General features: G+C 43.3%; 1 protein-coding gene across 1 annotated transcript; it reads left to right on the plus strand.

Moving 5' to 3' along the window:
- Positions 1-16,109: 16,109 nt before the first annotated feature.
- Positions 16,110-16,754, plus strand: LOC123037917. Its single transcript, XM_044460772.1, has one exon. The coding sequence runs from the start codon at positions 16,110-16,112 to the stop codon at positions 16,752-16,754; it is 645 nt and encodes a 214-aa protein (XP_044316707.1).
- Positions 16,755-16,979: the final 225 nt, after the last annotated feature.

The raw sequence follows: 16,979 nt of genomic DNA on the forward strand, positions 1-16,979 counted from the left end.
CCACATAACTCTAGCTTAGGTACAGATAACGTTTTGAGAGGCGCTACTCGGGATTTGGAGCATAAGAGATGGCTGCTGGCTGGAGAAGTGCCCCTAGACAGCACATATATGCAAGCTCCGTAAGCTTCCTCGCTGGCATCGCAGAAACCATGAATTTCAACATCAGTTTCTGATAGAAGCAAAAATCTTGTGAATGATATGCGTTGGAAGCTCTGAAAACTGATGCACATTTCAATCCAGCAGATGTTACGGGCCAAGGGCAAACTTTCATCCCAATCCAATTTATCCTTGCAGAGTTGTTGCAGAAACAGCTTGGCCCTTGTGATTACTGGACCAAGAAGGCCTAGCGGGTCATAGAAACGAGCAACGGTGGCCAGCTCGTCTGGTGCCGGATCCCATGCTAGACCAAGAGTTTTGGTTATATCGCTGCCATCGCCGAACTTCAAATACTTCTCCTTGTCATCATCTGACACAGCCTTTAAAACCTCGGGGTGGCTGGTGCACCACTTTCGTAACTTGAAGTCACCTCGAGCAAGTATCTCAGTGGTCTGTCGCATTTTCTCAATAGCCTCACCAACAGAGCTTCCACCGCAGATGAAATCATCGACATAGAAATCTTGTTGCAGAGCAACTGAGTCAGCAGGGAAGGAATCCCTCTCATCAATGGCCAGCTGGTGCATTGCTCGAACAGAAAGGAATGAGGCAGGCTTGGTTCCGTAGGTCACTGTATCCAGTTTGTAAGCTTCGAGCTTTTTGTCCGGTTCGTCTCGCCATAAAATGCATTGCAAGTAGTTATCGGGTTCACTCACCCTAACGCACCGATACATCTTGCAAATGTCTCCAGTCAGGGCCACCTGATAAGTACGAAATTTTATCAAAATGTTAAACAGCCTTGGCTGTATAACGGGCCCAGCCATAAGGACATCATTAAGAGACGACCCGGATGAGGCTAAAGCCGATTGTTGTGCAAAGGCCCACAGCCTCGGGGCTGACTCTGAACATGTGGTTTAACTCCAAGTATTCCTTAATAAAGGCCACATATTGACGCTTTAAATTGGGATTCCTTTGCAGTTTGCGTTCAAGATTAAGAAATCTCCGGTGTGCCTGTGTGTAGGGATCGCCAAGGGCTTTAGCATTGTGCTTCAACGGCAGGCGAACAGAGTAAGCGCCAGGGGGAAGACGATACAAGTTTTTGATAAAATGATCCTAACACTCCGGCTCTTCCTTGCTGGCCATTATGACTCCACTGTCCAAATTTTCGACTTCCCAAAATCGCCTAACCAGATCCCCAAGCGGACATTAAGTAGTGTAGCTCCATTTTCCGAGCCTTGAGATGCCAAAAGAGATGTATTGCCGCGAAGCCTATCTCCACCACCAGTCACGATTTAACCAAGGCGAGTCTTCTGCAGTAGAGGCAATCCATGAACCAGCTTCATTTGGCCCACGCATAACAGGTCATTAAATAGGCAGGCACCAAGGAGCCGGTCAACGCGCTGGGGACAGTTTAATGTATGTTAGACGGCATATTCCAATCAGCGATATCAATAATATAACTAGGCTGACTGTCCGTAATCGTTGGCACGACCAGCGCCGTTAGAGCCACAGAGTATTCAGAAGAACGCGACTGGAGGGAGATGCTGACTGCAGATCCTTCCGAAGAAACAGCTGTTTCACCAAGGCCAGTTACCGTTGCTGCTGACCGATATTTCCTTAACTGCAACTCCTGGGCGAAGCGAGATGTAATTAGGTGTAGTTGAGATCCAGAATCCAGTAGGACTCGGCAAGGTACCAGGGAACCGGCTCTGTTCTTTACAAGAACTATAGCGGTGGCCAAGAGCACAACATCAGAATGAAATCCTTGGGCCGCAAGCGAGGCAGATAGCTGCGAGGGTGGGGGGAAACATGAAGCATTTATTTGATGAGCAGGAACTTGCAACGGTGGATCATCAGGGCGTAGATGGAGCAGCGTGTGGTGTTTTCCACCGCATGTGCGGCCTTCCCCTTCTTTAGTCAATTGAAGCACAAGGAAAGTCTTTTTTATTTCTCTTTGCCGTAGACTACGAGACAGACCGGCGAAGGAGCTACAGGAGTATATTCCATGACCAGAAGTATCACAAAAAGCGCAGCTACTCTGGCTGACCTGGGCACCAAGTAACGTCCTTCTGGCAGGCTTTGGAGCTGAATGGTCATGGGCCATGTTGGAAGCCAAGGCGTGCTGAACGCTCTCCAGTTTCTGGCATCGCCTTTAAAGGTACGAGAGCAAATCCTCCTTGCTTGGAATCCTATCCGTTGACAAACTTTCCTTCCAGTTAGCTTGGGTTGCTGATTCCAATTTTTGCACAATCATGTATACAACCATGCAGTCTGAGATTTTTTTTTAAATCTCCCAAGCCCTGAAGCGCTCGCATATGCCCAATAATTTTGTCCGAAAAATCCCGCATTGCCACATCAGACGCAGACTCGAGCCTCTTGAGCCCAAGAATTTCATTGATGTGTGCCTGGAAAACAAGACGTTTATTATTAAAGCGCTTATTTAGGATTTCTAGTGCCGCACGATAATTGGCACCAGATATTTCAAATGATCAAACCGACTCCAGCGCAGCTCCAGCTAAGCATGACCGCAAATATTGAAGCTTTTCTATGTCAGCCAAGTAGGGGTCCTTATCTATCACCGAGGTAAACATGAAGAGGAAGTCAGAGTATTCGGTGTATCCACTGGAGAATGTAGGCAGTTTTACTTCGGGCAGGCGAGTCTTATGCCCTCGATCAACCATGACAGTTGACTGATCCAGGCTGGGATCAAGGTGCATAGTGGAAGATGTTGGCATTCGAAGCTGGCAGTTGTCAAGTTGCAGCCTTAGCCGTGACTTGACCGATACCATGAGCATTTCCGAATAGTCTAGCTCCTCCAGCGCATTGTGGGCAAGCCTGAAGGAGGCTCAAGAAGTTCTAGCCGAAATGTCAACTCCGCGGACCCAAACAGGCAAATCGCGTCTTTAGCTAGCGAAATATACAGGCGCTTTAAGCTATTGTACACCGATTCGGCTTTGCACTTCAAAAACCGCCACCTGATAAGTACGAAATTTTATCAAAATGTTAAACAGCCTTGGCTGTATAACGGGCCCAGCCATAAGGACATCATTAAGAGACGACCCGGATGAGGCTAAAGCCGATCCATTGAAAACAACGCGAAGCTTGGTTGCTGTGCTATCCTCCTTTAGAACACAATGGTGCGGCAGGAAATACTTGCAAAGGCCCACAGCCTCGTGGCTGACTCTGAACATGTGGTTTAACTCCAAGTATTCCTTAATAAAGGCCACATATTGACTATTTAAATGGGGATTCCTTTGCAGTTTGCGTTCAAAATTAAGAAATCTCCGGTGTGCCTGTGTGTAGGAATCGCCAAGGACTTTAGCATGGTGCTTCAACGGCAGGCGAACAGAGTAAGCGCCAGAGGGAAGGCGATAGAAGTTTTTGATAAACTGATCCTAACACTCCAGCTCTTCCTTGGTGGCCATTATGACTCCACTGTCCAAATTTTCGACTTCCCAAAATCGCCTAACCAGATCCTCCAAGCGGACATTAAGTAGTGTAGCTCCATTTTCCGAGCCTTGAGATGCCAAAAGAGATGTATTGCCGCGAAGCCTATCTCCACCACCAGTCACGATCCAACCAAGGCGAGTCTTCTGCAGTAGAGGCAATCCATGAACCAGCTTAATTTGGCCCACGTAAAACATGTCATAAAATAGGCCAGCACCAAGGAGCAGGTCAACGCGCTGGGGACAGTTTAATGTATGTTAGACGGCATATTCCAATCAGCGATATCAATAATGTAACTAGGCTGACTGTCCGTAATCGTTGGCACGACCAGCGCCGTTAGAGCCACAGAGTATTCAGAAGAACGCGACGTGGAGTCTTGATTGCTGTCGACTTAACCCTTTCGTCTGAATTACTAACATGACTTTATTACGGCTTGCTTGACATTGCGCTATCCCAAGTAAACCATGTTAAAAACTCCTCAGAATGCTTACTAGACTTGTGTTTTGTTTCAAATCCAGAAGGCATATATCTATTAAGAACATCTGTAGAACAAAGCTGAATAAAAATGACGAAAAGTATGGCATACTTTCATCGTTTAAATACTTTTATATACGGCTATAAATGGTCAGAACTTTATTCATGCACTAACATGGCTGAGGGCGTTTATATCTTTTATAATGCATTCTTTTATTTGTGTGTTCCGTTATACTATCCGTCAATTACAAATAAACCTCCATTGTTATATATGGAGTTGTCACACCTAAAAAATATTAAGTCCAGACTTTCCAATAAATTTAAAAAGTGCGGATTACAATTTGCCTTCTCCCGATACCTAAGGGCTCGGTCAAATGTTACCGTGCTTAACGCCCGGTGTTATAAAAGCTATCTGGCTCGTTTTAGCGACCAGTTATAACAAGTTCCAAGACAGTTTTATAATTTTGTTAACACTAAGCGTAAATCAGCCTGTTACCCAGCATCGCTATCATTTGAAATACTGATCAGGCAATTGCCGATATATTTGCCCAGTTCTTCCAGACAACATATTCTGTTTCATCCCGTCCAAATCCGTCTTATTCAAATGCCATGTCCAAGTCAAACTTAATTTTAATAAAGTTAAACCAGTCTATTCACCGGGTCCCTACGGAGTTCCAGGTTGCGTGCTTAGATACTGTGCTGAAACTCTGTGTAGACCTCTACACAAATTGTTTACCTTATCTTTGGAAACTTTCCACTTATTTGGAAGGAGTCATTTGTTATTCCCCTTCATAAGAAATGAAATAAAACTATCCAAATTGTCCGCCAAGCCAAAGCTTTTCGAAAACGTTAATACACCCCACTTGCCACATCTTTGTAGATCAAATATATCTCCAAGTTAACATGGATTTATAAGGCGAAGATCTACGACAACAAACCTCTTGGAGCTAACTTCTTTTGTAATACATGGCTTCAAAAAGAACATTCAGACTAACGTAGTTTACACTGATTTTAGTAAACGTTTAATTCAGTAAATCACTCGCTTCTTGTATTGAAGCTAGACTTATTAGGGTTATTATTACAGAGGTTTATAAAAATTATCCGCCAAGCCAAAGCTTTTCGAAAACGTTATTACACCACACTTGCCAAATCTTTGTAGATCAATTATATCTCCAAGTTAACATGGATTTATAAGCCGAAGATCTACGACAACAAACTTCTTGGAGCTAACTTCTTTTGTAATACATGGCTTCAGAAAGAACATTCAGACTAACGTAGCTTACACTGATTTTAGTAAACGTTTGATTCAGTAAATCACTCGCTTCTTGTATTGAGGCTAGACTTATTAGGGTTATTATCTATGGGTTTTTATCTATGTGGTAGGACTCAACGAGTCCTCTAATTTGATTCGAGTTACACCCTCTTATTTTTTACATTATTTATTAACGATCACCCTCTATTCTGAACAAAGTCGGGTGTCCTCAAGTAACGAAATTTTCAGCAGTTCAGAATTACAATCGGACCTAAATGCTTTTCAAACATGGTGTTGTGAAAATCTTTTGGAATTAAATAGCACGTGAAAATTTAAATACTGTTTTGTATTAGGAAAAAACGCGAACTTGATTGGAGAAGCGACGTCTTTACTTGCGAAGTAGCGCCGACGAAAGGGAGTGCGGTAAAGATCGTATTTAATCGAACACTGACATTTCAACAAACATCTCTTAGACCTATGCTTAGCTAAGGGGACGAGAGACGGGGCGAATTCGCAAGAGCGAATGAAAGCTTTATTGGCTCTCGCCTTAAAACTAGAAAATTTAAATGAACGCGCCAAGTGCGCAAACACCACGCTGGGTGGTGGTGCGTTGTCTAGAATCACGCATGATGATGACCTTGGCGTCCTACTTGACCTAAATCATAAGTTTTGTGACCATATTACATCAATGGTGAATAAAGCCAGGGGAGTGCTTGGATTTGTAAAAAGGTGGTCAAAGAAATTAGGGATGTTAAAAAGACTCTGTTCATTTCACTAGTCCGTCCAATCCTGGGGTACTGTTCAGCAGTTTGGAGTTCTCAGTATGGTGTACATATAGACAAAAGAACTTTTTATTATTTGCTTTACGGGGCCTTAACTGGAATGAAAGCCATATTTTACCATCCTACTCTAGTAGACTTCTTTTTATTAATCTACCATCCTTATTAAACCGTAGAACGATGCTTTGCTCTACTTTAATTCATAAACTTATTTACGGGAATGTGGAGGGTCCCGAGCATAAGCTTCTCTGTGCCTAATAGAATTACCAGGAACCTCTTACCTTAAGTCTTTGTAAAAATTAACTAAGGTTCATGCATAACCGTTCAGAGTACTGTGTAATGACTATACTAGACTATACCATGTTATTTCTACTTCGAACTCTTTGCCAATTTTTTTTTTGTTTTGATTTGTGTTGGCTCAATTATGAATTTATATTAAAATTGTTAAAAATAAAAACTTGAAGTTTAGTGTAAGTTAGTTTAGGGCGAAGGCGGGAGCACAATAAAGTTCTCTCTCGCTCTCAGCGAAGCCCCGTCTTCGCCAACCTTCGTTAGGCTAGGCTCTAAGTACATTGTCTAAATATAGAATATGCATTCGTTGAAATAATATTAGTAAAATTTATTAGTAATATTTATATTTTTGGCAACTTAGTGACAGACACATATAAAAAAAAAATACTCAGCAGCTCCTGCTCAAAGTATCGTGGCGGTCGCGAAATACCCTGTTCGCCACAGAAGTTCTGCTGCCAGAGGGATGCCCTGCGATTGTTCGATATGCAAGAGAAAAGTAGCAGCTGGATTGAATGAACCTAACGCAGAACCTGAGGTATTTGTGCAAAAATTGAAAGCTTCAGTTTATAAGCAAAACAATTTAATTGTTTATTGTCTTTTGCTGAAAAATAATAAAATAAATTTTTAATAAATAAAATAAAAATTATAGTATAATTTATTATAAACACATACATATACACATACACATTATATAACCTATTTGAATCGCTGTTGGATGCAACATTTAATTGTGTTATATTATTGCAATCACGGGGCGACAGGTTTTTATTTAATTGAAACTCGAAAATTAATAGTTTGTAAAATCATCCCAGCCGTTATACATCACCAATACATAAGCCCGTTTTCGTTTTCTTCTGCGCTTTCGCTTGTCCGCCGTTAGCAACGTGGTGATTGTTGTTGGACTTTCGGTTTGGCGCGCTGACGATCAAAGTGACGCGCTACCCTGCATTCGGACGGGTGTACTGATTTTTGCCGTCATTTGCAACCACTATTAATTTTGATACTTCGTGATTGATATTCAATTTAATATTTTTTTTCATCGTTTTCGTTATGGATTATTTTTAAAATAATTTTTTTGAACAAATTTAATAATTAAATTAAATTATTATTTACTATTTTCGCCGTCGTTTTATTTTAAACAATATTATCCTGTTAATTTATTTATTTTATTCAATTTTTATTTTTTGTATAAATAATTTATTTATATACATAAGTGACGTATACGCAAATACCTTAGCTTCCAAACCCAACATACAACCTGTATATCCAGAGATACCCATTATTCCAATTGTCAATAACATAAGTCCGGAGCCTAATATTGCAGTTATTCAAATCAATCCGACATAAACATTTAACAATTGTCAATAACATAAGTCCAGAGCCTGCTATTGCAGTTATTCAAATCAATCCGACTTAAACATTTAAACCCTCAGACCTAAATCTTTCCCACGCCTTCGATCGGCGGCACCCGAATTATAAACACTTCACACGCCTTTATCGACGACGGCAGACATAAACAATATTTAGACCATTAAACAAAGGGTCCAGCCTGAGAACCCATTCGTCAGCATAAAAGCTTTGGCCAATCCAAATTAATTAAACAAAAGATGCAGCCTAGAAACCTTCCCATCAGGCCACAGTTTTGACCAATCAAAATTATCTAATCAAAGTCCACTTTCGCTGCTCGCGCGCTGTCACCGGTAGAATCCATAGTTATAAGAATAATGCATTTTGTAAAATCAGTTTAAGATTGGGGATCTAACTTGAATGAACTTTACCAATGAAGACTCCGCTATATATTAAAATAAAAATCGCTTTTTTTTAATACATATATTCCGAACCGAAAAACATAATTGGCGCAGCCAGTAGGATACAAGTAATATCCTCGCGAGTGACTACCTAAAAAGGAATTAAAAAATTACTTCGCGAAAATAAAACATTATTAAGCAACTTACTTTAAAAAAAAATTTTAAATCAACATTAGTTAAATCACGAATGAGGATTTCTAGTGTCCAAACCAGTGAGAATAATCTAAATTATATCGCCTAAATACAACAACTCAACTTAAAACATTCAATATGGATCTGCCATCAACATCAGCAGCAGCCGTGGCCGCAGCATCAAAAGCTACACAAACCCTCTCATATGTATCAATGAACCATTTCCTTCTGCAACTGAAGCAGGTAAATAAATTTAATGGAGACCCACTCTATTTGGTTCTCTTCATAAAAGAAGTCGATGAATTAGTCTAAAAAAATCATTATCCTACAGCATCAGAAGGCCAAAATCAAATTATACAGGCAGCCATCAGGAACCTCCTAGTTTGACAAACCCGAGAACAAACTTAGCTTAGATAATAATCCTTCAAACACAGTTCTAGTTTCGAGGACATTGAGTGATACATTAGCTGAAGTGATTCGTGAAAAATTACCATTAAAAACTTTTATTACGTTGAGCAAATTTGATATTTCAACTCCTCTTAAATTAAAACAAGGTGCCCAAGCTGTAGGAATGTTTAAAGAAAAATCCATAAATAATCGTTCGTATATGTCCCGCAACTCTCAGGAAGACGATGAATTTCAAGATTTTAAAACATCAAAATCATTCTCAAATACAAAACCCAACTATCATTCAGATAATAACCAAGGGGGTAGATTCCAAAATAATAATTATCAGAGCAAATATAACAACAATCCGCAGAGACACAATAGACTCTAATAGAAGTTGGGGTAACAACAATAATTATAATAATTCAGGAAATTCAGGAAATAATTATTATCCTAAAAATTCTCAAAATAATCAAGGACAGGGTAGCCAGAGTACTCAGTGTACCAATATTCCCCAAAAACGTCCCCGAGTTTCAGAATCAGATCAACAACGCAAATCTAAACCAATGGACACATTGGAAAATTTTCAGACAACAGCCTCGGACGAAACACAACAGCCATAAAAATCAAAATTGATAATAAACTATGCTTCTGTCTTATAGATACAGGATCAAGCATAAATTTAATTAACGAAAACTTCTTTGAATACCCAATTAAAAATAATTCTACTAAAATTGAAACAATAGGTGAATCTGTAACTTACAACATTAGATCTTGCTAAAGGGTTCCATCAAATTGAAATGGACCCAGACTCTATTCAGAAAACTGCATTTTCTACTAAGAAAGGTCACTATGAATGTCCTTTGGTCTTAAAAACGCACCCGCTACATTTCAGCGTTGTATGAATAATGAATTTCACGACATAATAGGTACCCATTGTCTATTATATTTAGACAAAAAAAAAAGAAAAAGAATTATGAGCTATTGTATGGGCGACTCAGTATTTCTGCCCCTATCTCTTTGGAAGAAGTTTTAAAATATGCTCTGACCATAAGCTTGTTTGGTTATACAACATAAAGGAACTGTTGAGAGTGAAACTAAATTGTTTTTACAGCAGCCCACACCACTCCCTCGAAAGCACAGACGGAGAGCAGTAAACTATGTTTGGTTTGGCAGTGCAATGTTTTTCACAGTATGAACGTTGTTGAGCCAGTAACGTGTTTCGGAGCTAAAGCCTGAGATTTGGATTGATGCTTGCACGGATGTATTTTCGAACCGGGTTGTTTCTCCAGTCCACTGTAAACAAATCGGTGACGGTGTACCTTTTATATCGAGCTTGTCAAAAATTGATGAGTCGATTAGGGTAACAGATGATCCTTCATCCAGAAAAGCGAAAATTTCGATTTTTTTGTCAGCGTAATGCAGAGTTACGGGTACGATTCGGAAGAACTGGTTTCCTTCTACGTCGCCATGGTGTGTGCTTACATGTCTTTGATTTCCCGCTTCGTTGGTTGTATTGGGAACACTTTCCGAGTGGAGTAGAGGGTGATGTTTTCTTGTACAACCATTTACTCCGCACTCCTTTGGTCGATAATTGTTTCGATGAACCTTTAGGCATCGAAAGCAGGCCTTTCCGGCTTTAGCGACTTGCCATCTCTGTTCTACCGCGCTGGTTTTAAATTGTTCGCATTGTGTTACCCAATGATTTGTGGACTCGCATGCAATGCACTTTCGATTAGGCTGTTGCTGGACTGTAGATCCTTGGCTCGAACTGGCTGCGCAGCTATTATGGGTATTCACAGAACTAGTCCTGTGAGAAAATGGTGTCACGACAGTCGACGCCGCCTGCGCTATTTTGTAGAGCCAGTCGCTGAAAGCTTTAATGGGAGGGACCGATTCGTCGCGGGGTTGCATCGCCCAGTTTAGTTTGTGGTTACTTGGAAGTTTGTCTACAAGCTCCTTCACTAACATTGGGTTGTTTAAGTGCGCTTGTAGGCTGCAAGCTTCGATCGTGGCGCAAATGTTGCGTACTGCGAGCGCGTACTCTATTATGGATTCCAATTTTTCTTTGGGTGGCGGTAGCTTCCTCACCTTGTCGATCATCCTCTCCAGGATGTGCTCGGGTCTGCCGAAGAACATTTTCAGCGTGCTCATTACTTCCGGAACTAGGCTAGGAAGTAGAAGCTTATCCTTCACCATTTCGCGAGCCCTACCTTTTAGGCACTTTTGTAGAAGGAGCATGTTTTCAACATTGGAGAATCCTGCTGCGGAAGTGCTGTGCTCAAATGTACTGATAAACATTGGCCACTCCTCAGGATCCCCGCTGAAGGAAGGAAGCTCCTTGGGTATAGCTTGTCTTGCAGCGATTTGGGAACTGGACGGTGATGCGGGAGTCGCCTGAAATAGCCCGTCTGTCGATCCGTCTTGCATATTCATTTGTAGTAAAATTTTCTACTTCTCCTCAATAAATCTCTGTTCGGAAGCTTTCTTTTCTTCCAACATGTCGAGCATTAGCTTGCTTTTGTTAACGTTAGAATTATCGTCTGGGATAATCTGTCCGCCGCTGGGTTTATCCATTTCGATGAGCGCGTCCAGCTGTGGCTTATTTTGGTTTACGGATAATGAGTTGGAGATGTCGAAATGATTTTGAGGCGGTGATCGCATCATCGCTCCTCATCCTTCCAGGTGGGTTTTCGGAGCTACCTCCAGCAAGACACAGGTCACAACTCCGTATCCAATCCGTATCCTCGACGTCGTAGCCGACACCTGCGCACTGAAAGTGGTACCAACTATCACAACTGTCGCATTGAACCCAGCTTTCCTCAGTTCCTATCGCTTTTTTCTTGCATATTCTACACACTTCTTTGCTCATCTCAATTAACTTTTTAGGGTTATGTGAACTTGGCGTGTGGCGGAATTGTATTTGTGTGCGTAATTTCTGTGGTTTTTTGGCTCCGTTTACGTATTACGTTTTTCTCACCTTACGTTCAAGAAAGGGATGCGATCGCGATTTCACAATATTATGGCTAATTGGAAATGCGTCGCTTCGTAATTGTACAGTTATAACGGCAACCGGTTGTGCACAAAGTTTTTAAGAATGTTGACAGCGAAACTAAATTGTTTTTACAGCAGCCCACACCACTCACTCGAAAGCACAGACGGAGAGCAGTAAACTATGTATTGAAAATTAACTTTATTTAAATTTCAGCTTCCGAATCGATGTGAATTACAGTTTGCGTTGCGGAGCACGCTTAAAAACTTTGTCTTTTCTCCTTCTCTTATTTCGCTTATGTCATTTTTTGAGATGGTTCTTAACAACGTAAAATGAGATCGATATTCCTTACAGATATATCTCGATGTTTATATCGAGTGCTTATATATAACAAAAAGAAATCAAAATTAAATTTAAATTATGGCGGCAACATTCCCCCTCCTGTAATTGATCCTAGGGTGGTCAGTTACCATCTTCTAAGCCGACATCTAGAACCGCAATCTTCGTAGCTGGTCGATCGAGAACACCATGCTGCGTTTTAATAGTGGCTCGACGAACTTGTCCGTCCTTGGCAGGAAAAGTGTTGATCACGCGTCCTTTAAGCCATAGATTTCGAGGCAAGTTTTCATCGATGACAATGACCACGCTTCCAACTGATATTGGGGGACACTTTTAAAACCATTTAGCGCGTCTAGTGAGCACTGGTGTAAACTCCTTCACCCAGCGTTGCCAAAAGCGATCTCCAAAGAGTTTTACCTCGTTCCAATGACGTCTTAGGTTAATCTTCTCTTCCTTGATCGGCTTGTAACCATTCGATGAACCCATTAGCAGGTGGTTCGGAGTCAACGCAGAGTCGTCCTCGGAGTCCAGGCTGACGAAAGTTAAGGGACGTGAGTTAATGATGAACTGTGCTTCCATTAGAGCACACCTCAGGCTTTCGTCGTTGAATGAGTAATTCGGGCAGATGTTTTTTAGGACTGTTTTTGTAGTCCGGACTAATCTTTCCCAAGCACCGCCCATATGGGGTGCTCCTGGAGGGTTAAATAGCCATTTAATGCCATCAAACTTGATTGCGATTTTATCAAAGTCGATCTTGATCAGCTCCTCTCGCAATGTCTTTTCAGTGGCCTTAAAATTAGTGCCATTATCGGAATAAATTTCTCTTGGTGTCCCACGAAGTGCCATGAAATTAGTGAAACACATCACACAGGAGCTTGTATCGAGGCTGTGATCGATCTCAAAGTGGACTGCACGCAGGGTTAAGCAGGTAAACAGCGCAACCCATCTCTTCTCTTTGCCTCTTCCAACGTTGACTAGGATAGGCCCAAAATAATCGACGCCGGTGCACGTGAATGGTTTTTCAAAACTTGCCAACCTAGCTTTTGGAACCGCGGCCATTTGTAGAGGCTGTGGCATTGCGCTACGATTTTTACATAATTGACAGGCTTTTCTTACGGATTAAGCGCAGAATATAAAATTGGGATTTTATATCATTTATCACGGTTTCGTGAGCGAGGTGGTGATATTTTTCGTGATAGAAACGGACTAATAAGAATGTTACTCGACTCTCTGGTGGCAATATTATCGCGTCCATAGTATATCCGATTGCATTCACTCGACCTTTAGTGCGAAGTATTCCGTTGTCGTCCAGATATGCGTTTAAGCCAGTCAATCTGCTTTTTGCGCTTATTGTCTTTTTACAACTTAATGAATGGATTTCGTCCGCGAACTCCAGCCTCTGTGCTTCCTTGTAAAGAAGGGTCTGTGCTTCTTTGACGTCAAATTCGGTCACTGCTGTCGGCATGTCCATCCTTTGGCATTTAGCTTGTAGTCGCCGGATATATATGGACTGTGAGGAGTTAAATAACTCCACACAAAATATCTCAAAAATAACTGCATGAAAAACCTGCCAGTTGCTACTTACGCAACTACTTCGCGTAGTAACGGCAACGCAGGAAAAGAGAGTTTGGAGAAAGCAGTTGGAGAGTACGAGGAGAGAAAGTACAAAGTACGAACCCAAAGAGAGTTTGGAGAGATTGGGAGAGACGGAGCGGAGAGAGGTGCCAGAGCGAGACGGCACTAGTCAGAGCGAGAGCCCAGAGAGCGCAGGCGTGCCGTGAGCAAGGAAGGAACGGTACAGCGCTGCACTGTGGACTTCAGTGTGGTGCCGTGTGCAGAGGGCGAAAGGTCAAACGGTAAAACCGTGGACTTTGGACCTTGGAGTGGAGAGAAGAAAAGGGATGGCCGAGGATTAACGGGACCCGGAGGCCTATATAAACGGGCCCAGCGCTGGAATCAGGACCAGTCATCGAGCATCAAACTACGAATGAACATCGTCTAGTGAAAGTCAAAGTCAAGAATATACCACCGTGAGAACCAACCGTGAACAAGATCGCTACGTCGAGAGGTTCGGGACCGAGCAAGTCACGAATTGAGACACAGGTAGCTGAGTCCTCGAACGGCAACCCACGGCCAAGTCTACAGAACATCAAGGTTGGCTGTAATACCGAGTAGTCCGACGAAGTTGGCTGTAATACCGGTCAGTTTAGCTGCATTGGCTGTAATACCGATCAGGCTAGCTGTGCCGGCTGTAATACCAATCAGTCCGGCTACATTGGCTGTAATACCAATTTATTATAACCGTGTGCGTCTAAGTTGGCTGTAATACCGGTCAGTTAGCTGCATTGGCTGTAATACCGATCAGACTAACTGCGCCAGTCGCGCAGGACGACGACGCAGACAAGCCGCCAGAGACCGCAACAAGAGCCAAGCCTCAGATACGATCGCAACAGTCGGGAGGGAAGGCCAGGGTGGAACGTTCGTCTTTCTCTGGGCGCTGGCTATAGGGACTGCTGACGTGATCTGGCCGTAGTACCAGAGCGTCAAAGGAAACTGAGTGAGCGTCTAGTGGGACCGGCCGGGACAGAGCAAGGGACAGGAGGCTGCGGCTGGCAGGACGAAGGTCTTGCGAGCGTGGTGCCTGTTCACCCTAGTCTGAGAACGGTGACGCTTCCCTAAGCCCAACGGTCCAACTCCACGCCCTCGTCTATGAGCGGCAGCGAAAGTACTCGGAGCGACTAGGACCATCAGCAGCGAGGAATCACCGAGCGGCGACGCAGGAGCATCACCCACGCAAGATATATTCAAATATTGTCAACCAGAGCCGTAAATAAACGCCTCCTTAACTGAATTCTGAAGTTTTGTTACTGTTAACCGGGCGGTCACGTTTAATATAAATTTGGTGGGACGAACGCACAAATTCTACTGAGCTAGCCGCACGAATTTCGTAGCGAGCAAACCATAAAAAAACAGTTCGTTACATCTGGCGCCCAAAAACGTGATTGTCCCGGCAGTAAGAAAAACACAAAACACCAGAATGGGGAGAAGCTGGATCTACCGCCTCAAGAAAGAGGATTTCACCAATGTGGCACAAAGGCTACGCATTTCCTTGACGGGTAGAACTGAAGAAATGCGGAAAGCCTTGGTGGAATACTACAATGGGACGGAAAACAACCCAGAACTCAAAGAACTCTGGTACGAACTAGAAGCTATGTACCCAGAAAAACCAGGTCTAAAATTAACAAACCCCGAGGGAGAAGACGCATGGACAGGCCTTAGCATTGAAGAGATGCAACAAGAGGGCCAGCGAAGAGATTCAATTCAAGATAGAAAGACAGCCCCGAAGGCACAAAGACCTAGCGAGCCCGACTACGCTAAAGTCGCGAAGCAGGTCAGAGAATGGTCTTTTAGATTCGAGGGCACAGAGAAACCCCTTGAATTCTTGGAACAGGTGGAATGGTCCGCGAGCACCTACGGGTTGGACTTAGACATGGTACCGCGAGCAATGCCAGAACTACTACAAGGCAGAGCATTAAAGTGGTTTATCTCGAACAACCAGCACTGGAAAACGTGGGAAGACTTTATTGAGAGTTTCCAAACGTTCTTCCTGCCCAGAGGATATTTGGCGAAACTAGAGGACCAAGTCAAAGCTCGGAAGCAGGGATTCAGAGAGCCATTCAAGGATTACATGGTGGACATGCAGACCATGATAAGGCCACTCGGGTACAGTCCGGGGAAAGTACTCGAGGTCATAAGGGAGAACAGCACACCTGACCTACGAATTTCCCTCAGAACGTACAAGATCGACGACCTGGAAGCCCTCATGATCCTGGCCACAGAATACGAAGAGCTCGAAAAGGAGCGGGAAATGTTCTCTCAGGAAAATAAGTTCAGCAGGACAAAGACGACAGTCCCGCCTCCGGTGACATGTAGAAGATGCGAGGATACCAGCAGGCAAGGCAGGCCAGCCGAAACGTCGCGAAACACGCAGAAAACAGAATATCAAAGGCAGCATACCAATACCAATGGAGACCACCAAACACTACCCAGAGACCACAAAGCGCGACAGCAGGAAGCAACCAAACCCAAGAATACATAACCAACCCACAGGAGGCATGTCGCAAATGTGGCGGACACGGGCATTGGGCAAGAGGTTGCCGAAACCAGCGAATGCTATTCTGCTGGATATGCGGAAAGGTGGGAGTGAGATGCATGGAATGCTGTCAGAGAGCGGAAAATGGCCAGCGATCCCAGCCGCAGAGAGGCGAGCGGGGGTCGTACGCGGATTCCTCTCCAATCTAACTGGCAGGCTAATCGAAGAGGAGCAGCAGTTGTCCGCAGCGGTGACGATTGGTGGAAACTCGTACAAAGCCACAATCGACACCGGGGCAACAGCGAGCTTTATTAGCGAAGAGCTGGCGGACAATCTGGCTGCTCTAGGAAAGATTACACGGACGAGACGGCAAGTTAGGTTGGCAGACGGAAGGTGCAGCGGAATAAGCGCGCAGCTCGAGGTAGAAGTCGCATTCGGCAACAAACGACTGACCATGAGCCTGCTGATATTACCAGGAGTAGTAGACGCACTGGTGCTGGGCTGGAATTTTCTCACACAGGTTGGGGCTGAGATAAAGTGCGCAGGTCACGAAATCCGCATACCGGCCAGGAACAGACACAACGGATGGCTGGAGGAAAAATTGTCAGTGGCAGTTGTTCACGAAGACAGCGAGGAAGGAAACATCGAGCAATTCCTAGAAGCATAGCTGGCAGAATTCCAAACAATGAGCGGAACTTCGAATGTGTCCGAGCACCAGATCACCATGAAGGACGACAAACCTATAAAACAAAGATACTACCCTAAGAACCCTAAAGTTCAAGGGGAGATCAATACAAAGGTGGATGAACTTCTGGAAATGGGTTTCATAGAACACTCGAAGAGCCCGTATAGCTCACCCATAGTAATGGTTAAGAAAAAAAACCGGCAAGTG

The sequence above is a fragment of the Drosophila rhopaloa genome, unplaced genomic scaffold (genome assembly GCF_018152115.1).
Source record: "Drosophila rhopaloa isolate 14029-0021.01 unplaced genomic scaffold, ASM1815211v1 contig_218, whole genome shotgun sequence".
Classification (NCBI taxonomy): Eukaryota; Metazoa; Arthropoda; class Insecta; order Diptera; family Drosophilidae; genus Drosophila; species Drosophila rhopaloa.